The sequence below is a fragment of the Felis catus genome, chromosome D1 (genome assembly GCF_018350175.1).
Source record: "Felis catus isolate Fca126 chromosome D1, F.catus_Fca126_mat1.0, whole genome shotgun sequence".
NCBI classification, from domain to species: domain Eukaryota; kingdom Metazoa; phylum Chordata; class Mammalia; order Carnivora; family Felidae; genus Felis; species Felis catus.
This window is the reverse complement of record NC_058377.1, coordinates 106756642-106779843: the sequence shown is the minus strand read 5'-3', so window position 1 is coordinate 106779843 and position 23202 is coordinate 106756642. Positions and strand designations below refer to the sequence as shown.

Sequence of the window (23202 nt, the reverse complement as noted above, 5' to 3'; positions counted from 1 at the left end):
CATTCGGCTAAGCGTCCGACTCTTGATTTCAGCTTGGGTCGTGATCTCACGGTTCGTGGGTTCGAGCCCCACATCAGGCTCCGTGCTGACAGTGTGGAGCCTGCTTGAGATTCTCCCTCTCCCTCTCTCTCTCTCTGCCCCTCCCCTGCTCTCTCTCTGTCTCAAAATAAATAAATAAACTTTAAAAAACTAAACCTCGTTATTAAAAAAAAATAGATACGGTTTCTGGTTCCCCAGATTGTTTTTTGTTGGTTTTGCTCTCTGTCTCCTGTTTCAGAGTCTTCCTCAGATGTCTGGTATCCTGGTCGTATGCTCATGACTCAGGGTGGGTGGTTTCCTACAGAATGGAAATTCTGAGTGAACTGAGAGGGGACAGTGGCTTGCTGACTTTGAGTTTCACTTCTGGGTGACATAGGTGGACAGTCTGTTGGGGAATCTTCGTATTGGTATCTTTTGTTTCTACTTGGGCTGGTCAGATTCCCCAGGGAAGTTTTCCTGACTCGTGTGTGATGGGTCAAGTTCTGGGAGCAGAGAGGGGCAGGAGGGCCAAGGGTCTCACCTTTAGCATGTTTCTGGTCTCTCCATCCCTTGTTTTGGGCACATCCTCATGTGTGCTTCTGGATTTCCAGAAGGCCCCCAAGTCTTCTGTTTCACCGTCTGCAGAGAATAAACTTTCAGACTTCCGCTGTGGTTAAGGAGGGGTCCGGGGACCTAGCCGCAGAGCTCTCTCTCCTGTTTCCGGAGGTATTTGACATTGCCAATAGGTGATCTTTCCTGAGGATCCTGTTGTACAACTCGGCTGGATCCTCAACTTTTCCTGCTGCCGCCTTAGAATGTAGAGTTCTGTGGGTCCCTTGTGGAATTATGCCTAAAACAAGTGCCTTCCTTTTGGTTAAGTGTCAGGAGAGAGTGAAATTTGACACACATTCACTTTTTACCCCGAAATCTACTCTGACTTTTGCGACACTTTTTCTCCTCCCTAGTACAAGCAATACAAGTCAGCAATCCTAATAAAGTATGACATCACTACTGCTCGTAGTCGGGGGCTCATATAAGAACTCGTAGAGAGCATCTCTGTGCCTGGCAGAACTGGGCACGGGGGTGCAGCCAGGCACAAGGCAAGGGAGACGGGCGAGGTCCTGGCTCTCATGAAGGTCAAGGTTGGCATACCGACCATTCAACACGAGTTCCTGCCCCGCTTTGCCCTCGCTTCAAGGGCTCCCCGCAGCCACCCGGGCTTCGCCGCCCTGCCCTTTGCACAACCGCGCTCTGAGGGTTTATGTGCTTTCAATACCCACAGAGTGAATCGAGTTGCCCTTAGGCCCATGTGCGTTCCTGGCCAGCTGGCTCCATCCATCCGTTCTTTCCCCATCCAGCCCCCTTCTCCCCATTTCCCTGCCAATATCCGTTGACGCCCGAGTTTGTCGAGTGGGCCAAGGGGCACGTGAGTCTCCCGGAGCGGAGCGTTCTTGTCGCAGGTACGGCCTGCACGCGGAGTCCCCGCAGAGTCTGATCTCCCCTCCGCTCTCTTGCAGGTCAGAGACGCCGTCGTGGCGGCTGGCATCGCCGGCGTGGGCTTGGCCGCCGTGGGCCTCATCGGAGTCATGTTCTCCAGAAACAAGCGGCAGAAGCAATGAGTGGGAAGGGACCGTCCCAGCAGCAGTGGCTTTTGTACACTCAGGGGGTCTTGTCGGGCCGGAGGTGTTGAGGTTTCGGTTTGCGGATTTCACGCTGTTTGATGATAAGGCTTATTTTCGCAGGATAAAATAAAGCCCAGTAAGGGAGGATTTTGCTGGAGGAAATACAGCAGGAGCTGCCTGGTGTGAAGTGTGTCGAGCGCACAGCCGGGCCCTGTTCCTTGTGCCCTTGGACCCTCTGGTGGTCTTCCCTGCCTTTGTCTTTGCCGGCTGCGTTCTTCCCCTTGCAGGAAACAGGCCGACTCCTGAGCTCAAGTAATGGGCATCTCGGGTTGCAGGGAGACAGGCGAGCAGCTGGGGAGACGGACAGATGGACGTGACCGATGCGCGAGGACGGGACCCTTGGCCTGGAACTAGACCCGGGACGGCTTCTTCCGGGGCTCAGCAGCCGAGGTCTGCGGGTGGTCAGTGGAGCCAAAGCCCAAACCAAAGCCCGAACCAAACCTCTGCCCGAAGGAAACTCGGTGTGTGCTCTCACCGATGCTGTGACAACCCCCCTCGTCTCCCCCTGCTCCCCACACCTTTCCTCTGCCTTGTCGCCCCCAGCCCCCCGCGCCCCCCTTTCCTGGCCACTCGGGCTGGCCGTGTCCCCCCGCCCCCGAGTCTCGGATCTCGCACCCCTCCTGCGGCCCCCTCTTCCCGTGGCCCGTCCGCTCCACGCCCCCCATCCACGGTGGCTCCCAGCTTTCACGCCCAGCCTGCCGCTTGGCCAGTCAGCCCTGCCCGCGGGGCCGGGTCACAGGGAAGCCTCAGACCCCGGCTGCGGCTGCCCCCACGGCCGGTCTCCCCTGGGGACGAGGGGAGCCACCTTCTGTGGCTTGAGGTCTGCCACGGCTGCTGGCCGGACTTGGCAGGTGTTCAGAGGGGCCACTTGTCTGCAGGGGGGCTTTCGCGGCCTCCTCAGAAGTACTCTGCTGGGGCCAAGAGGCCTGCCCTCCACAGGGCAAGGCTTCTCCATCTGGTTGCAGATCTGTCCTTTTGTCGGCCCTGCTTGCCCGGAGACCTTCGTCTGTCAGACTCCCGGACGGGACTTGCCCGTGGCTCCCTGCCAACTCCCTCCTGCTTGGCCGAGATCCAGTCCAGGGTCAACTCGTGCCCACCCACACCCCAGCGTAGAGATGAGAATAGTTGTCTCCCAGTGCGGTTTCCTTTGTGTCTCAGCTCTGCTGATGTAACATCTCGTCCCAGTTCTCAAGCCCCCCAAAGCAGGGGACGTAGGCCAAATTCGAAGGGCGGGTCCTCCCGAAGGCCCCCCTCTCACACGGCATAAGGTGAGACGATGGGGACGCATGAGGTGGAAACCTTCAGGCTAATTATCGAGAACAGAGGGCCGAGGAAGGATAAACACAAGAAAACAAAACGAAGACACCCGGTTCCATTAAAAAATAAAAATTCCATCCAAAAAAGTGGGATGCTGTAGAAATAACCAAACAAGATAGAAAAATTGGTTCCAAATACATTGATCGTCACCATATAAACTGGCCACGTAAGAGAGACACCTTCCACTGGGTTGGAGACAGACACTGGGTTAAGACTGATGTCTTAAAAAAATGAACGCTATCGAGGAGAAACACTGAGGGGGTGTGAAATCTGTCCTCCGTTGAAAGACACGCTCGGCCCAAAGCAGCTAAATGTGAAAAAACACCAGTGAAAGCAACTTGAGACAATTGGGGGAAATTCGAGTATGGCCCGGGTATTAACATTAAGGAATTATTAATTTTATTAAGTGAATTGGTTTTAGGCTTGTGTGAACACATGACCTGATTTAAAGAAACAGACGTAGGTGCGCCTGGGGGGGGGGGCTCAGTCGGTTGGGCGTCTGGCTCTTGATTTTGGCTCAGGTCATGATCTCACGGTTCATGAGTTCAAGCCCCGCTTCTGACTCCACACTGACAGTGCGGAGCCTGCTTGGGATCCTCTGTCTCCCTCTCTCTCTCTCTGACCCTCTCCTGCTCACGTTCTCTCTCTCTCAAGATAAATAAATAAACATTGAAAAAATAGATGCAGATCAAGCAAATATGACAAAACAGTAAATTTTTTTAATCGAGGCAGTGGGTATATTCATGGTCATTGTACTAGTCTTTCTAGTACTTTCTAATGTTAAGAATTTACATCATAAACCTTTTAAAAATCTGAAATTTGAACTTGGACAGTTAAATAAGACTTTTGAACCTACTTCAATAAATATAATAATTTTTTTTAATTTTTTTAACGTTTTTATTTATTTTTGAGACAGAGAGAGACAGAGCATGAATGGGGGAGGGGCAGAGAGAGAAGGAGACACAGAATCGGAAGCAGGCTCCAGGCTCTGAGCCATCAGCCCAGAGCCCGACACGGGGCTCGAACTCCCGGACCGCGAGATCGTGACCTGAGCTGAAGTCGGATGCTTAACCGACCGAGCCACCCAGGTGCCCCAATAATTTTTAAAAATTATAAAAGATACGTGAGGCAAATGCTAAGAACATATAGTAACTAAAAGCTGGTATACTGTATTGGTATCAGAAAAGATAGGATTTAAGGCAAAAATTACTAGACAGAAAGGTCATTAAAAAGTGTGGCCTAAGGGGGGGCCTGGGTGGCTCAGCTGGTTAAGCGTCTGACTCTCGATTTCAGCTCAGGTCATGATCTCATGGTCTGTGAGATTGAGCCTTGCCTCGGGCTCTGTGCTGACAGCAGGAGGCTGCTTGGAATTCTCTCTCTCCCTCTCTCTCTCTCTGACTTTCCCTGGCTCTCTCTTTGTCTCAAAACAAGTAAAATAAACATTTTTTTAAAAAAAAGTATGGCATACAGGGCGGCTGGGCGGCTCAGTCGGTTAAGTGTCCAACTTTGGCTCAGGTCAGGATCTCACGGCTCGTGGGTTCGAGCCCTGCATCAGGCTCTGTACTGACAGCTTGGAGCCTGGAGCCTGCTTCAGATTCTGTGTGTGTGTGTGTCTCTCTCTCTCTCTGCCCCTCCCCCGCTCACACTCTGTCTTTCTCTCTCAAAAATAAACATTAAAAAAAAACAACAACAATAAATAGGGGCACCTGGATGGCTCAGTCAGTTAAGTGGCTGACTTCGGCTCGGGTCATGGTCAATTTGTGGGTTTGAGCCCTGCATCGGGCTCCGTGCTGATAGCTCAGAGCCTGGAGCCTGTTTCAAATTCTGTGTCTCCCTCTCTCTGTGCCCCCCCTCGCTTATACTCTGTCTCTCTCTCAAAAAAAAAAAAACAAAAAAATAAAAATAAAAAAATAATTAATTAAAATACATACAAAATAAAAAGTATGGCATAATAAGAAACATATTTGGTCTTTGTCCTTGGTTCCGAGCATGAGCTCCCTTGGAATTTCCTGAGTGATAAGATTCTCTAGTATTATTCAAAATGAACCCCTTTCTAGCACACCTGAGTCTGTGCTAATGACTGATGTAAGGTGGGGGCGCTCGAGAGCCTTATGATGGGGCTGGTCATCCGAAAGACCAAGTAATTAGAGGATTGGAACTTAGAGCACCATCCCTCTCCACCCCACCCTCCCCCGCCCCGCTCCCACACCGATCTCTGGGAGAGGGAGTGAGGTTGAAGACAAAGCCCCATAAAACCTCTTGAACGAGGAGACTTGATGAGTTGTTGGGTTGGTGAATGCATGAGGTGCTGGGAGAGCCACATGTCTGAGGAGGGCACGGAAGCTCCTTGCATCCCTCTGCCCCCATATCCTGCCCCGTGCATCTCTCCCGTTTGGTTGTTCCTGGGTTATACCCATTATAATAAGCTGCTAAACATAAGTAAAGTGCCTTTCTAAGTTCTGTGAGCTAGCAGATTTTTGGACCTAAGGGTGGTCATGGGAAACCCCAATTTATAACCCATCGACAGAGGCCTGGGTGGGCCGGGTCTTGTGAATGACATCCGAAGGAGGGGAGGGGCGGTGCAGTCTGGTGAGATTGAGCCCTTACTGTGGGGTCTGTGCTAATTCCCAGGTGTCGCTGTCAAAACTGGAACGAGTTGTTGGACGCCCAGTTGGTGTCAGAGAATCACAGGATTGGTTGCTGGTGTAGGAAAACACTCCAAAAGGTTCTGTGAAAGTCTCAACTCGCCAGGAAGATATAATTCTTGACTTGTTTGCATCTAATACGAATCTCTAAACCAGATACTGAAAATGTTGGCCTATTGCAAGGAGAAATTGACAAATTCTCCATTACAGTAGGGAATGTAAATGCACTTCTCTCAGAACTGATAAATCAAGGAGACACAAAAATCAGCAAAGATATAGAACATTTGAAAAACCAACAAGCTGACTTAATATAGATAGCACAGTGTATATGCCGTGTACTACATAGTACAATTGTGGCAAACAGATTCTTTTGACCACACACAGAGGAATGTATGTACATAAAACTGGCCTCAAAGCAAGTCTTAAGCAAATTTCAAGGGACTGGTGACATAGAGATTATCTTGTCTAATCACATTAGTGCATTAAGTTAGAAATCAATAAGGAAGAGATAGCTAGAAAACCCCTCTACTTTCAGAAATTTTAGAGCACATCGGTAGTTACATTATGAGACAAAGATGAAAACGTAATGGAAATTAGATAATATTCGGAACTGAATGGTAACAAAAATATTAGATATCGATCTCGGGGCCATGCAACAAAAGGGATACTTGGAAAAATTTGTACCACAAGTCCTTATACGAAGAAAGAGAAAAGTGCAAATTAATAAGTTAATCATCCAGTTTAAGAAGATTGAAGGCAAACAGATGGCCAACAAATGCATGAAAAAGCACTCGGCGAAGGGCACCAGGGCGGCTCAGTCAGTTGAGTGTCCAACTCTTGATTTCAGCTTGGGTCACGATCCCAGGGTTGTGAGATCGAGTCTCGCATTGGGGAACTCCACGCTCAGTGCAGAGCCTATTTGGGATTCCCTCTCTCTCTCTCTCCCTCTCTGCTGTATCACCCCACACCTGTCAGAATTTTGCTGGTATCAGACAGAAAAGAAATAGCAAGTGTTGGTGAGGATGCGGAGAAAAGGAAATCCTCGTGCACTGTTGGTGGGAATTTAGTTGGTGCAGCCACTACAGAAAACAACATGAAGATTCATCAAAAAATTAGAAATAGGACTACCATATCCAGCAAATCCATGTTGGGGTTTTTATTCCAAGAAAGAATAATAAAACGAAGGAAATCTTGCTTATTTCCAACAACATGGGTAGACATTGAGGGTATTACGCTAAGTGAAATAAATCAGGCAGAGAAAGAAAATTACTGTGTGATCTCATTCACACGTGGATTCTAAGACCAAACCAAATCAAACCAAAAACAAAACAAAACCAAAATGAAACAAAAAAACCAGGCTGACAGATACAAAGAGCAAATAGTTGGTTGCCAGAGGGAGTGTGGAGCAGGCTAGATGGGTGAAGGGGGTTAGAAAGTACAGAGTTGTGGGGGCGCCTGAGTGGCTCAGTCGGTTGACCATCCCACTTCAGCTCAGGTCATGATCTCACAGCTCATGAGTTCGAGCCCCACGTCGGGCTCTGTGCTGACAGCTCAGAGCCTGGAGCCTGCTTCGGATTCTGTGTCCTCCTCTCTCTCCGCCCCACCCCTGCTCATGCTCTGTCTCTCAGTAATAAATAAACATTAAAAAATTAAAAAAAAAAGAACTTACTACAGTGATAGATATCATATACTAATTTATAGAGCTAAATTCAGCCTCTATGAAGACGGCATAGAGTGAAGAAAGCATCTCCACCAGGAAACATTACTGGAAACGGGGTCCTCACAGAGGTGATCACGTTAAGACGAGGTCATTAGCGTGGGCCCTAAGCCAATATGACTGGGGGCCTTATGAGAAAAAGTAATACAGACACGGGGAAGAATGCAAGGTGAAGACAAAGAGACACACGGAGGGAGGACAGGGGCAGAGACCGAAAGTCTACAAAGCCAAGGAATGCCGAGGACGGCCAGAAGCGAGGCAGAGGCAGGAACGGACTCTTCCCCACAAGCTCAGAGAGGGCATGGCCCTGTGGACAGCTGGACTTCTACTTCCAGACTCCAGAACCGTGACCCAATAATTTTGTGTTGTGTGAGTCCCCTCGTTTGCGGTCCTTGGCTACAGCAGCCCTCACCCGTCACCCACGCCTACTCGTTTATGACCTCTCGCTGACCGGATGACACGATCCACACACAATGACGTCTGCATTACTGTGTCTACAGCACCGGGGGCACCGCCTCACACGAGGTAGACATTCAGAAACATGTGCGGAAGGCAGGAGTCTAGAGAGGAATCCGCTGCAGGGGAAAAGGTGTCGAACTCAAGTTTTGACAGACGCGTTTAAGAACAACAGCTCTCAACCGCTGAGTCGCGGTCCTGGTGCAGAAACGGCAGTCACCAGGTACAGGCCAAGGTTGAGGAAGGATGTTCTTTGCTTTTTACAGGACTATAAATTAGAACTAACTCCAGGTAATCCCCATAATAAATGACACCCTCATTCCTCTGTATGCTGATGTGTTTTCTTGAACGTCAATGGGACAGGTGGAATCAGAAAGTCATGCTAAGAACTGCATCCCACTCTGGAGTCGCCACGGAACAGTATTTTACAGGACGAACATAGAAGGACCGCTGCGTGGAGAACAGAAGACCGCGACTAATTAACCGTAGGTAGTGACAGTAATGATAAATAATGGCTCGCAGTCATTAAGCACATACTCTTGTCCAGGCACACAAAGCTACGCATTTTACAGACACGGACTTATTAAGCCTCACCTGGATTACTACAACAGCTTCACAACCGGCCTCACTGAAGGCACGCCTGTCCCTAAAAATCTATCCCAAATGCAGCAGCCAGAGCGACCCCTCTGCTCACCTAACATCACTACTCTGCTCAACACACGGCTCCCACCTCCCCCAGAGGAAGAGCCCGAGCCCTTGCAAAAGCCGAGCATCGGCAGGACCTAAATGCCTCGCTGACGTCATCGCGAAGCCTCCTCCTGTCACACTTCCCAGTCCCAGCCACTGGCCTCCTTGCTGCTCCTCAGTCCTGCCAAGCACCCTCCACCCCAGGTCGTCTTGCTGCCCCGTCTCCTACACCACTACTCCCCACCCCCCCAGATATAGCTGCAGAACTTACTCGCCCACTTTCTTGGGTTCCGTGCTCAACTCAGTAAGGCCTTCCCTCATCACCCAGCAGTAGATATATGGAGTGCAAGACCACTATGAACCAAAATCTTCAATCCTTTGTTAAAACTACTCAGCTGTAGACTTGAAAAAAGAGTAGAGGACATCAGTGAGACCCTTAATAAAGAGATGAAAAAGAACCAATCAGAGATAAAGAACATAATAAATGAAACTAAAAATACAATAGATAGAATAAACAACAGGCTAGAGGAAGCAGAAGAACAAATCAGTGACCCAGAGGACAGAGTAATGGAAAGTAATCAAGGTGGGAAGGTAAGAGAAAAAAAATTATTCACAATGAGAATGGACTCAGGGAACTCAGTGACCCCATCAAATGTAATAGCATTCACTTTTAGGGATCTCAGAAGGAAGAGAGAGAAAAGGGGGCAGAAAGCTTACTTGAAGAAATAATTGCTGAAAACTTCCTGAGTTTGGGCAAGGAAACAAATCTGCATCTAGGAGGCACAGAGATCCCCCAACAAAATCAACCCAAGGAGGTCCACACAAAGACACATAGTAATCAGGCTGCCTGGGTGGCTCAGTTGGTTAAGCGTCTGACTCTTGATTTCAGCTCTGGTCATGATCTCATGGTTTATGGGACTGAGTCCCGTGTTGGGCTCTGTGCTGACAGCGTGGAGCCTACTCAGGTCTCTCTCTCTCCCTCTCTCTCTGCTCCTCCCCCACCCATGCTCTCTCTCCTTCTCTCTCAAAATAAATAAACTTAAAAGAAAAAGCACATAGTAATTAAAATGGCAAAAAGTAGTGACAAAGAATTTTAAAAGTAGCAAGAGAAAAGAAAGCAGTTACAGGGATGCCTGGATTGCTCAGTCGGTTAAGAATGTGACTCTTCACGGGGCGCCTGGGTGGCGCGGTCGGTTAAGTGTCCGACTTCAGCCAGGTCACGATCTCGCGGTCCGGGGGTTCGAGCCCCGTGTCGGGCTCTGGGCTGATGGCTCAGAGCCTGGAGCCTGTTTCCGATTCTGTGTCTCCCTCTCTCTCTGCCCCTCCCCCGTTCATGCTCTGTCTCTCTCTGTCCCAAAAATAAATAAACGTTGAAAAAAAAATTAAAAAAAAAAAAAAAGAATGTGACTCTTCGTTTTGGCTCAGGTCATGATCTCACATTTGTGGGTTCAAGTCCTACATCGGGCTCTGTGCTGACAGTATGGATCCTACTTGGGATTCTCTCTCTCCGTCCCTTTCTCTGCCCCTCCCCTGCTCATGCTGTTTCTGTCTCTCTCAAAATAAATAAATAAACTTAAAAAAAGAAGGAAAGAAAGAAAACAGTTGCCTACAAGGCTATCTGCTTATTTTTCGGCAGAAACTTTGCAGGCTAGAGGGGAGTGCATGATATTTTCACAGTGCTGAAAGGAAAAAAACCTGCAGCCAAGAATACTCTATCCAGCAAGGCTATCATTCAGAATGGAAGAGACGAAGAGTTTCCCAGACAAACAAAAGTTAAGGGAATTCATGGCCACTAAACCAGCCCTACAAGAAATGTTGGAGGGGGCTCTTTGAGTGGGAAGGAAAGACCATGAGTAGGAGTGTAAAAGTAGGAAGAATAAAAGCAGTAAAAATAAGTATATCTGTAAAAATCAACCAAGGCACTAACAAAATAAAAGGATGTAAAGTATAGCACCATATACCTAAAATATGAGGAGGACAGGAGTAAGAATGGGTTTAAATTTAAGTGACCGTCAACTTATGCTATATGCAGAAGATGTCATATACAAAGCTAAAGGTAATCACAAATCAAAAATCAGTAATAGATACGCAAAAAATAAAGAGAAAGAATCCAAGTATATTACTAAAAGAAGCCGACTAATCATGAGAGAAGAAAGCAAGGGAGAAAGGAACAGAGAAGAGCTACAAATACAACCATAAAACAAATGACAAAATGGCAATAAATACATACCTCTCAGTACTTACTTCAAATGTAAATGGACTAGATTCTCCAATCAAAGGACATAGGATGATTGAACAGATAAAAAAGGAAGGCCCATTTATATGCTGCCTATAAGAGACTCATTTCAGACCTAAAAGCACCTGCAGATTGAAAGTGAGAGGCCAGAGAAACATTTATTATACAAATGGATGTGAAAAGAAAGCACTACTTATATTGGACAAAACAGACTTTAAAACAAAGACTGTAACAAGAGACAAAGACACTATATAATCATAAATGATTAACAATGGATAAAATATATAACAATGGAATATATGCACCCACCACAGAAGCACCCCAAAACACAAAGCAGTTAATAAGAAACATAAGTTATCAATGGTAATACACTAACGGTAGGGGACTTTAACACCCTACTTACATCAATGGATAGATCATTCAAACAGAAAATCAGCAAGGAAACGGTGGCTTTGAATGCCACATTAGACCAGATGGATTTATTTATTTATTTATTTATTTATTTATTTATTTATTTCAACGTTTATTTATTTTTGGGACAGAGAGAGACAGAGCATGAACGGGGGAGGGGCAGAGAGAGAGGGAGACACAGAATCGGAAACAGGCTCCAGGCTCTGAGCCATCAGCCCAGAGCCCGACGCGGGGCTCGAACTCCCGGACCGCGAGATCGTGACCTGGCTGAAGTCGGATGCTTAACCGACTGCGCCACCCAGGCGCCCCAAAATACTTTCTTTTCAAGTGCACATGGAACATTCTCCAGAATAGATCACATATTAGGCCACAAGACAAGTCTCAATGAATTAAAAAGACTGAAGTCATACCATGAATCTTCTGCAACCACAAGGCTACGAAGCTAGAAGTCAATCACCAGAAAAAATCTAGAAAGAGCACAAACACATTGAGGTTAAATAACATGTTACTTAACAATGAGTCAGTCAAGACATCAAAGAAGAAATTTAAAAATGCATGGAGACAAATAAAAATGGAAACACAACGGTCCAAAATCTTTGGGATGCAGCAAAAGCTGTTCTAAGTGGGAAGCTTATAGCAATACAGGCCCACCTCAAGAAGCAAGAAAAATCTCAGATAAACAACCTAACATTATATCTAAAGGAGCTAGAAAAAGAACAACAAACAAACCCCCCAACTAGGGGAAGGAAGGAAATAATAAAAATTAAACCAGAAATAAACGAAATAGTAACTAAAAAACCCAATAGAGCAGATCAATGAAACCAAGAGCTACTTCTCTGAGAACAAAATTGGTCAACCTTTAGCAGACACATCAAAGAGACAGAGGGAGAGAGAGGGCTCAAATAAACAAAATCAGAAATGAAAGAAGTAATAACCAACACCACAGAAATACAGATTGTATTCTTTTCAAGCTATTCCAAAAAATAGAAGAGGAAGAAAAACTTCCAAATTCATTTTATGAGACCAGCATTACCCCGATACCAAAGCCAGGTAAAGACACTATGAAAAGAGAGAACTACAGGCCAATATCTGTGATGAATACAGAGGCAAAAATCCTCAACGAAATATTAACAAGCCAAATACACAATACATCAAAAAAAAAAAAAAATCACTCACCAAGATCAAGTGAGGTTTATTCCTGGGATTCAAGGGTGGCTCAGTATTCACAAATCAATCAATGTGATACAGCACATCAGTAAGAAAAAGGATAAAAAAAACAAAAAAACAACCATATGATCATTTCAAGAGATCCAGAAAAAGCATTTGACAAAGCATAACATCTATTCATGATAAAAACCCTCAACAAAGTAGGTCTGGAGGGAACGCAACTCAACATAATAAAAGCCACATATGAAAAACCCACAGGTAACATCATACTCAGCGGTAAAAAAACTGATAGCTTTTCCCCTAAGGTCAGGAACAAGACAAGGATGTCCATTGTCACCACTTTTATTCAACATAGTCCTGGAAGTTCTAGTCACAGCAATCAGACCGCAAAAAGAAATAAAAGGTATCCAAATTGCTAAGGGAGAAGTAAAACTTTTACTATTTGCAGATGAGATGATACTATATACAGAAAACCCTAAAGATGCTACGGAAAAAACCTACTAAAACTGAAATGAATGCAGTAAGGTCGCAGGATACAGAATCAATGTACAGAAACCCATCGCATTTCTGTACGCTCCTAATAAAGCAGCAGGGAGAAATTGCACCAAAAATAATCAAATGCCTCGGAATAAACTTAACCAAGGAGGTGAAAGACCTGTGCTCTACAAGCTATAAAACTTTGATGAAACAGCTTGAAAATGATACAAAGGAATGGAAAGACATTCCATGTTCGTGGGTTGGAAGCACAGATCTTATTAAAATGTCCACACTCCCCAAAGCAATCTACGGATTTAATGCCATTCTTATCAAAATGCCAACAGCATTTTTCACAGAACTAGAACAAAGAGTCCTAAAATTTGTATGGAACCACACACACACACACACACACACACACACACACAAACCTGAATAGCTAAAGCCATCTTGCTTGACAAAGGAAAAGCTGGAGCTACCACGAGTCCAGATTTCAAGTTATACCAAAGGTGTAGTAAGCAAAACAAAATGGTACTGGCACCAAAACAGACATATATAGAGATCAATAGAACAGGATAGAAAGCCCAGAAACAAACCCACAATCAGATGGTCAATTAATCTTTGACCAAGGAGGCAATGCCTCGCGGAAGGCTTTTATTTAATCTTAACAACCGTGTGAAGCAGCAACTTTGCAGATGAGGGCACGGACACTCTGGCAAAGCGACTTACCCAAGAGGCAGAGAGGGCATCTGAACCTAGGAGGGTCTGACTCCAGAGGCTTTCCTTTTGTAAACAAAAACAAAAGCGAAAAAGACTAATGTCTTCAATGCCACCAAGCGCATGTGAATCCATTTCCCTTGTTAAAAGAACCCCACAAAACAAAACAAGACCCAAACCGAAACTATTAGCATTATCCCCTCCGTCGTAGGTAGTAAAGCTTGGCGTGTCCTCCCCTCCCCCTACGTATTTTTCTACGCCTTTGCCTACATAGAGATAGTCACCCTATAAGTGTCGTTTTGTGGCTTTGGGTTTTGTTATGGTTTTTAGTCTGGTCCCCCGAGGACAGTTCATTTAGAAAATGCTTGAATCTTTCCTTTACTGGTTTTTGGAATACAATGTTGACTTTGTTTACGTCCTGCCAAGGCGACTGATGAGTTTTTAAAATGTTACAAATGCATGGCTTTTAACATACTTGATGTGTTTCAATCTGTGTGCCGTGGTTATTCTTTAAAAAAAAAATTTTTTTTTTAACGTTTATTCATTTTTGAGAGGCAGAGAGAGACACAGCATGAGCAGGGGAGGGGCAGAGAGAGAGGGAGACACAGAATCCAAAGCAGGCTCCAGGCTCTGAGCCGTCAGCACAGCACCCGACGCAGGGCTCGAACTCACAGAGTGTGAGATCATGACCTGAGCCGAAGTCGGACGCTCAACCGACTGAGCCACCCAGGCACCCCAGTGATTATTCTTTTTGATGCTCACGTTGTCCCATCTTGGGTCAAGTTGACTCTGTTTTCGTTTTTGCTTGGTCAAGTTGACTCTTGACCCCTATAGTCAGGCTTTATTCTCAACTGTGACTCCCCTCCAAGGCCTTCAGTTGGCCGGCAGCCTTGATGCTTCCAGAGGCTCAATCCCCAGATCAGGTGGTCCAGCCCCAGGCCTGGCTCAGCTGAGTGGGGCTGGGGGTGGGGAGGGTAGAGTGGAGGTGGGTGGGGCTGGTGCTATCCGATCTCAGAGAGCTCCTACGGCAACGACATTCTGAGTGTGGCCAAGGCAACTTATTTCCTGTTCGTGCCAAGTCCAGAAGGACATTCCCCGCCATTGACTCCAAACCTACCCTGTGATCCCCAGCCGTCACTTGCCCCGGGCTTGCTTAGGACATTCTGTGAAGGCCATCAATATTAGAAACGTTTGCACCTAGGTTTCAGTCTTGGTCTCCTACCCACCAGGGAAGGGTCTTTGGCACATCGCCTAACCTTCCTGAGTCTTACGTCTCCTCTGGTAAGTGGCGTAATAATGATCGTTCTTACCCAAAGGAGTGATGGATAGATGGTCCGGTGGTGAGCACTGCGTCTGACACTCGGGACTAGAGGCGGTGATTCACAGGAATCACTCAGGCCCGGGGATGCAGCAGGCAGCCCTTTATGAGGGACTTTAGACCTCCTGGGAATCATATACTCCTTCAATGACACGACCATGCTCCGTGCACATAATGCACGCATACCCGGCTTGTGCACGGCACTTGGCCCCACTCCCGTGCTGCACCCCCACCGTGTCGTGAGCACAGCTCTCCGTTTCACCTTTGTTTCCCCGTAAGAGCTCATTTCCGACACAGGAGCCCCGGTAGAGGGGAGGCTTTCCCAGCCTTGGGAGGAGGGCTGCCTCCTCCCTGTTTCCTGCAGGTGACGGGCAGAGGGAATCTACAGGCTGGGCTGGGTCATCCTGCAGGTCAGGCTCTAGAACAGTCCCAGCAAGGGCTCACCTCTGCCTGCCTCTGGATTTTCCACTGCGGGGCAAACCCAGACCACCCCTTGGAGACCTGACTGGGGTCTCTCACTTTGGCTACGAGCGCTGGGTTGTCTACGTGGGAGATGGCTATGTGGTCCATCTGGCTCCCTTGGGTAAGGATATGCTCCCTCTCCCTTTTTTTTTTTTAACCTTTATTTATTTTTGAGAGACACAGAGAGACAGAGCGCGAGGCGGGGAAGGGGCAGAGAGAGAGGGAGACACAGAGTCCGAAGCAGGCTCCAGGCTCCCAGCTGTCCGCACAGAGCCCGACTCGGGGCTCGAACCCACGAACCGTGAGATCGTGACCTGAGCCGAAGTCGGACGCCTCACCGACCGAGCCACCCAGGTGCCCCAGGACAGTTTCTCTGTTTAAGCACCAGGGGTGAGGTGTGAACAGTCGTGCGTGTATGGGGGTGTTCGCGAGTGTCTGGCATTAAGAGGCCCTCTGTGACAATTTGCTGCGTGTTCTTCCCTGCTCTGTACGTCGACTGTGATTCCTCCTTAGCAGGAGGTTCATGGAGACACCGTGCACCTTTTTTCCATTAGATGATGGGGTTCACTTCCACCCACCCCGTTGTACTTGAGGGACGTCACTCCCCAGGTCCAATCCCCTATGCGTCTGTGGTTCTGGAAGGACAGACAAGAGTAAAAGGCAGCTACTTCCTTCGAGTAGTTTACAACTGGCCGCAGAGTGTAACGGAAGGAGCACAGGTCTCCCAGCTACACAGAACCCGTGTGGCATCCTGGGTCCCCTGCCCACCCTGCTCACCGCAGCCTGGAGAGCCGGCAGGAAGCCCTGCCTCCTGGTGGTGGAGGAAAGTTACGAAGAGGCGCTCGGGAAGAGCCCCGGTGCGGGGCTTAGCCCGGTGCCCAACCAACCTCTCTTTCCTTCTGGACAACGTTGAGCTGAGCGAGTGTGGACACTTGCCCGGCCCCATCCCTTCAGTCTGTAAACGGTAAAGCTGGCAAAAAGAGGAGGCACCTGCTCGAGGCCTGGTGAACGGGCCGGGGCTGCGGTCTGGGGCCCTGATTCCCAGGTCAGGCCTCCGTCTTGTTCAGCTGCTTCCTTTCTTACTATTTCAAAATGCCACGTTAGCCTGCTGGGGCCACACAGCTGCGGCTCAGGGGGGCTCGGTGGCGGTCTCTAGGCCACCAGCACGTAAGGGGAGGACGGGAGGAGGACCTGAGTGTCTTCCGTCCCCTCCCTTCGCCCTGCACCCCTCTGCTTGACTCCTGCTCCACTCTTCGGGGGGCATCTGAACTCACGTGATCCTTTAGAGGAACTCACGTCCTTTGCTTTAGAAGTGAGGAAACCAGCGCCCGGGGACTCCTGGTGACTTCTCCAAAGTCACCCAGGCATGGGCCTGGCCTGTTTCGGAGTTCAAGGCCAGGCAGGTTGGCCCTAGTTCATCCTTACCGATGAGGCCGAGGGCAACGGGGCTGCCTGCTTGGGGCCGGCTCTGAGCCCAGGGCTGAAGTCACCGTCTCCTCTTTGTGAATCTCGGGTGAAATTGTGGGAGCTGGTGTGGCCGCACCACGTCCACCCTGACTGAGAAGGCCGTGACGGAGAAGCTGCTGCTGGAATGACGTGGTCGGGAGAGACAGGTACCAGGTCAATAACAAACACGATGACAAGTACTCGCCGCTGCCTCCCAGCAAAATCGTCCAGCGGGCGGAGCAGCTGGTGGGCCAGGAGCTGCCCTACTCGCTGCCCTGTGAGAACTGCGAGCACTTTGTGAACGAGTTGCGCTACGGGGTCGCCCGCGGCAATCAGGTGCGTCCCCAGCCTGTGTCCCCGTCCAGGAGCCAGGCCATTCCCTCAGCTGACAGTGGCTGGGTGTCAGGGTGGGCCGGGCTTGGGCGGAGACAGGGGCATGAATAAGACAAAAATAACAGAGACAGAATCCCTGGCCCCAAGGATGTTACAGTCCGGGTGGGGACCAGGGTGTGGAGACCCACAAGCCAGCCCCGCGGACTGATGGTGGGGGGCGGTGATGGCGAAGGATGTGAGTCACGGCCATGAATGTCAGCTTGTTTGTCAAGCCCTCCCTGGCCACTAGGCCCCGAGACCCTTACCACAGCCCCAGACGCGGGTGTTACCAATCCCACTTTACAGATGGGGAAACTGAGGCTTACCGCGTGTAAGTAGCTAGTCCAAACTCACTCAGCAACTAGGTACTGAGTCTCTAGTCCAGGACAGCCACTGTGCAGAGGCGGGGTTTGCACCCAGAGGTGTTCTGCTCCCAAAGCTCTGGTCAAGCCAGGCTTCGTGCAAGGTCATGCCCGAGGTGAGTCTGATTTAATTCCTTTGATTAATCTAAAACTGGAAAGTGAGTTGGAGACTGACCAGGAAGTAGAGTGATAAGGAGGACGGGCAGAGGGAACGGTGTGAGCCGCCTGCCTCCTTGGAGGTGGGTTTGGGGTTACATATTTCTTCCAGAAGTCTTGCCTGGGTAGGACAGCGCATTAGTTAATCTTCCCTACTGGCATCCAGGAGCGTTCACACCTCAGGCTGTGCACTACAGGTGCAGGATGGGTGAGGTCTAAGCTCTTCTCTCGGAAAGGAGGAGAAGGCCTCTGGGGGAAGGGGGATGGGCAAGGAGAAGCCTTACCTTCTGGAAATGAGGAGCCCAGGCTGTTAACTGAGGCGCTGTTGGTGGCCTTGGGGCACAGCGGGAATGCTTCAGGATGGCCAGGAGTGACCCTGTTGATGGTCCCTTGCTCCTCTGAGCTGAGGAGGGCAGACCTGCCTCTGTCCAGGAGGGGTGGTGGCAGGGGGTGGGAGGGGAGGGATAGAGATGGGCATCTAGAAGTATCTAGAAGCACATCCAAAGGCTGTGCGGAAGCTTCAGCAATCAACCTGGGAGACCCCAACTTTTTGAGAGTGGTTGTCCCCTCTGCTGCGCTTCTGGGAGGTCAGAGCTCAAGAGGGCAGGAGGGCCCCACCTCACTTACATCGTGTGTCTCTTCCTCTGGTGCCTCTTTCTGAACTCCTTCCCCTGAAGGTCGCTCATTACCTTGCCTTCCTTTCTCCCTCTCGCTCCTTTCTCCTCCACCGGTCTCACCGACACAGTGACGTGGGCAGGGGGTGGGCCCCCGGGCTCCCACCAGCTACGCTGGGTACACCGACCCTCAGGGATCATCCTCATGGCCCTGTCGCCTCGTGGTGTGTTTTCAGAGGATCCGCTTCCTTTTCCAGAGCCCTTTTGCTATCAGCGCACAAGTGAGGCCATCTTATTTCGTAAATGCAGAGCTTAGTGCTACTTGGGAGTCAAGACAGCTGTTCAGCAGGTAAGTCACGAACACCTTCTGAGTGCTTGGGGGCGGGCTGAGTTCCTGGAACCCGGAGGACAATCCAGGCAAGCTCTCTGCCCTCAGAGGGTGGTTTCTCCAGTTTTATACTTGCTTCGAGGCCAGCCCTGACCTAGAACATCGCCCCCGACCTAGAACATCAGACACTGTCATTCTGTCCTTCCACAGCCACCCCTTGGGGCTTTATTATGCTGTCAGTACCCACCAGGCTAACTTCTTGGTTCGCCTGCGCTTTTAATATCCCCCCTCCCTGCTGACGTTTGTTGCGTCTGTGGTTTTGTCAGCGAGGATAAATGCCACAAGGGGTTCTCCTGAGATGCGGGTTCTGGGTGTGTGTTTCCGTGGTCAGGCCCCCCCCCCCCGATGTTGAGCGTGACCCCTTTTCTCCTCCGTTGCAGATCCCTGATGCGGTCAAGACCATACAAGCGGCTCTCCTGGCTGCCACGGTCTTCGTGAGGATTCTGCGGGCCAGAAGCAAGCGGAAAAAACAATGAGGAACTGTCCTCCGGGTATCCGGTGACTACGGAGCAAACGTTGCCTGGCCAGCAGCCCTGGCGTTTGGTTTATTGACTTCATTCTGTTTCGTGACCCTTGAGGCCTCTTTTAGCAAAGCTAAATGAAAGCACAGTGAAAGACCCCCGAACTAGGTCTTCCTCGGCGATGAGACCCCGTGCCCACGGAACACCGAGACCACGAGTCAGATGCAAACAGCAAGAGGTTTATTCGTACACGGGTACCCGGGGCGGTCAAGTCTCAGCAAAGACTTGCGCGCCTCTTGTTGGGCTGGGGAGACTTTTTATAGGGTTGGAGTGGCAGAAGCGCGGTTACAGAAGCGAGAAGCATAGTTACGGGGTCTTATTGGTCCAGTTAAATGAGGCTGGTTTTTCTTTTCTTTTCTGAGGGCGATTTCCCAGAATGAGGGGGAAAAACATGGGTGGCTGACTAGGCTCATCTCTAGGGTCTATCGGGTGGAGTCAGTACTTTCCATTCCCATCTTAGGGCCAGGTGGCTATCTTAGGGCCGGGTGGCTGACCACAGATATCCTGTTTGGCAGCTAAACGGTGGACTTAGGATAAGACCCCTGAACTTCTTGGTGCTGTCTTGCAAATGGCGTTACTATTGCTAAGCATATTATGACAGGGGGTCAAAACAAGGGGAAGGGGTCTTTCAACAGGAAGATTTCGTTTGGGGACATGCAGCCTCGTGTAGCGTCTATTAAAGACACAACTGGCTCTGTTATGGGTTGCACGGTTGTATTCCCCTACAATTCACGGTGAAGGCCTAAACCCCCAATGCGATATATTTGGAAGTGGGCCTTTGGGAAGTGATCAGGATTAGATGAGGTCATGGGGGGTGGGGTCCCCCACAGTGGAGTTATTGACCTTGTAAGAAGAGAGACCAGGGTTCTTCTCACACCTCCAATGTGAGGACACAGTGGGTAGGTGGCCACGGGCAAGCCAAGAAGAAGGTTTTGAGCAGGAACTGGGTCCGCCTGCACCTCAATCTTGAAATTTTCAGCATCCGGAACCATGAGATGTCAATGTCCTCTGTTGAAGCCTCCCGCCCCGCCCCGCGGCAAGGTGCGCCCTGGCCATTTACAGCTCTCGGAGGCCTGTATTCCTTTTTATGCTGTGAGGACACACGAGGGGGAGGGAGGCACACCCACGACGGATAAAAACAGGAACCACGGGCCTGCCAGGGCCTGGGATCTCAGCAGCCGGAATTGCGTCCAAGACTCTCGGCCACGAATGTGACGCCAGGGAGGGAAGGCTCCCCGATCCTGCTACTCCCGGCTCCTCGCCCTTCCGGGGACCGATATGTACCGCTCTCTGTGCTCTCCGCATCCTTCCTCTGCCTCGTCGCTTCCACGTCCCCAGCGCTCCTGCTTCCTCTCCACTTGGGCTGGTCGCGCGCAGCAACCCCCTCCCAGCCCCACACTCCTTCCGCGACTCCTCCTCTCCCATCACCCCAGCTCCACCTCTGCCCACCTCGGCCTGCAACGCCTTCCCAAAAAGAGAGTGCGGGGGCGGGAGGGGGGGGCCCTGCGCCCCTCTTGGCTCAGCCTGCTGATTGGCCGCCGCTGGGTCAGGTGATCTCATTAAGCCAATCAGCTCTGCCCGCAGGGGCGGGGTCACCCAGCTCAAAGATGACCACAGAGTGAATTGACCTGGGAGGGACTGGCCAGAGGCGGTTAGCCCCAGGGGGAGGGGGCGGAGCCAGTGCCCTCCGGGGGCCCTCTGCTGGGAAATCGGGTGTTGACCCAGGGGACATTCGTTGACTGGAATGACAGGCTGGCGCTCACATCTCTCCTAAGATCTGATTCCCCAACCTCACTACTCTTTGGAAAATAAAATATTTGATTCCAACTCATTCATTCATTCATTTAAATATTTATTTATTTTGAGAGAGAAAGGGGGGGGGGAGGGGCAGAGAGAGAGAGAGAATCCGGAGCAGGCTCCGCACTGTCAGAGCAGAGCCCAAAGCCGGGCTTGAACCCACAAACCGCGAGGCTTCTCTCTCGCACTGTGCTCCTGCCAGGGGCGAGGCGGGTGAAGTATTTTAGCCAGTTTGCATCCCACGAATAGCACTCACTTCACCAACGAGACATCATCGCCAGGCCCTGTTGGGCTGATTACCACGTCCTTAGTTTTTCCAAGGAAAAACCATTTCCAGGATTCAGTGCGCTAGTTTGGAAAACATCGGGTCCTCAGACATGAAGACAGTTTGTGTGTCCATCTCATTCAGCCAGAATGCCAGCCTGGTGCCCCTGGCCTGGGTTTCCTCATTAATAACTCTTGGGGAGTTCTTGTTGGGGGGGCCAAGAGGAGGAGGGGAAACTAGCTTCTCTCTCTTTTGTTTTTCAGACAGCTGGAGAATGTGCATCAGGGCTGAGCGTGGCCTTTTCCTGGAAAAGTCTCAAGGAAGAGCTGCCCAGAGAGCAAAGCAAACAGCGAGGGTGTAGATTGCAGTTTGAGGATTCCAGCATTTGCCCTGAGGGTCTGGCTGAGCGGAAGGGCCGGGAGGGCCCAGGGGAAACCCACAACCCTGGCCTCCTGTCTCCTTTCCCCACCAGCCTCTCCAGGAGGGCGGCCACCGAGCCTTCTGACTCCCGTGTGCCTTCCAGAAGCCCCCAGAGCAGGACTGACCCTCCTGCCCTGTAGCGTGCAAGGTGTTCCCTGGGAAACTGGGAAGCTTTCAAGTCTCCCCCCTCCCTCTTCAGCATCCCTCTTTCCTGACTCCCTACTGCCTCCCCACCCTGTTTGTTTCTTAAAAAAAAAAACTTTTTTTTAATCTTTATTTATTTTTGAGAGAGAGACAGCCTGTGAGCAGGGGAGGAGCAGAGAGAGAGGGAGACACAGAATACGAAGCAGGTGAGATCACGAACGGTGAGATCACGACCCGAGTGGAATTGGGACACTCAACCGACTGAGCCACCCAGGCGTGCCGTTGTCTTGTTTTCTTTTAAAGAACACTCTCCTCCCCCTATAACAGCCCCGGTTCCTGGCTACACACCCTCACACACACTCTCACACCAAGACTTACCCGCCCTAAGTCCCGATTCTTCCAGGTCCTTCCAGAGAGCTGAAGGCCGCCACAGGACTACTTTTTACTAAGATACCAACGGCTTCAAAAGAGATTGGATGCGAATGCTGTCTGGGAAGGCAAATGCTAAAAACTGAATTCGCTGTGGCAAATTCCAGGTACCAGGATCGGCAGAGAGAAACAGACTGGGGTTAGGGGGACTGCCCCAAAACCTGCAGAGAGATGATGGGAGACAGCTCTCCAGGTGACCAGCCACGAGATGGGACAATGGCCCTTCCCCACAGCAGAGGGACTGCCAAGGGTCACTAGGTGCTCTTGGTGCTGCTGTCACCCCGGCAAGTAGCTCCCCTGAGCCCCTGTCCCCTCACCCCAGGCAGCACAGGGTCATTCCCCTGGAGGATGGCTCTGTGGTACATCCAGCCGGCTGGCGGTCCTGAGAGTTCCCTTGTCCTCCTATGTCTCCGTCATCCCGGATCCCAACCGCCTTTAGAAAATTCTGGTGATTCTGGTGGAGGCACACAGAGGAAAACACCCAGACATCCACGAGGCCAGCGGGGAAGCAGTGGGGACTTTCATCTGCCCTGCCAACCTTTCCCCAGCTGTGGGGGGGGTGACGACAGAGACGCTGGCTTGCAAAAGTGACAGAATGACATTAAAGGAGAATCCGAGTCATGCCCTGGAGGCTCCAGAATCCTTGTTTCTTCAGCACCCATTCCTCAGTTTTGTTAAACTTTTCTTGGGCTGACACACAGTCGGTGAATATATGCATAGTCTCTAAAGCGAGTTATGGTCCTTAACAGCAGTTCTGCTGCGAACAAGGACTGGCCAGAGCGAGTGCAACCATTTTGTCAGCTTATCATATGAAAATAAAGTGTGCTTTTATTAATTATATATATATTTTACATTTTATTGGAATCCGGTTTATGGAAGTCAGTCTAGAGGGTAGGAGCCTGGTCCAGTATATTTTATTTTATTTTTATTTTTTTAATTTTTTGAGACAGAGCGTGTACCAGCAGGGGAAACGGACAGATG

At 49.9% G+C, this 23202-nt stretch overlaps 2 protein-coding genes and 1 long non-coding RNA gene across 15 annotated transcripts in view; 2 read left to right on the top strand and 1 right to left on the bottom strand.

Moving 5' to 3' along the window:
* PLAAT3 (phospholipase A and acyltransferase 3) overlaps nucleotides 1-3900 on the top strand; it is a 40701-nt gene extending 36801 nt beyond the window's left edge. For 5 of the 10 annotated variants that reach the window (XM_045039475.1, XM_045039473.1, XM_045039471.1 and 2 more), the window contains one exon: nucleotides 1536-3900. In XM_045039475.1, the coding sequence (XP_044895410.1) occupies nucleotides 2008-2967 (960 nt within the window). In that variant the 5' untranslated portion in view covers nucleotides 1536-2007 and the 3' untranslated portion in view covers nucleotides 2968-3900. The remainder of the gene's footprint in view (nucleotides 1-1535) is intronic. The other 5 variants (XM_019812578.2, XM_011286977.4, XM_011286976.3 and 2 more) reach the window with 1 other exon arrangement.
* Nucleotides 3901-15553: 11653 nt separating this feature from the next.
* On the bottom strand, nucleotides 15554-18464 carry LOC123380641. Of its 4 annotated transcripts, none has more exons than XM_045039470.1 (4): nucleotides 18271-18464; nucleotides 17928-18067; nucleotides 16733-16890; nucleotides 15554-15942 (listed from the first exon to the last, which is right to left on the bottom strand). In XM_045039470.1, the coding sequence occupies exons 1-4, from the start codon at nucleotides 18462-18464 to the stop codon at nucleotides 15829-15831; spliced, it is 606 nt and encodes a 201-aa protein (XP_044895405.1). In that variant the 3' UTR covers nucleotides 15554-15828. The 4 variants fall into 4 exon arrangements, 1 of the variants encoding a protein (XP_044895405.1); XR_006586674.1 differs by having other exon boundaries at nucleotides 16733-16893; nucleotides 17452-18067; nucleotides 18271-18408; XR_006586673.1 differs by having other exon boundaries at nucleotides 17452-18067; nucleotides 18271-18408.
* Nucleotides 18465-18470: 6 nt separating this feature from the next.
* Nucleotides 18471-20993, top strand: LOC109492172. The gene is made up of 2 exons (XR_002145947.3): nucleotides 18471-18606; nucleotides 19026-20993. It is a non-coding gene; the product is annotated as an uncharacterized LOC109492172 (long non-coding RNA).
* The last annotated feature ends 2209 nt before the right edge of the window (nucleotides 20994-23202 follow it).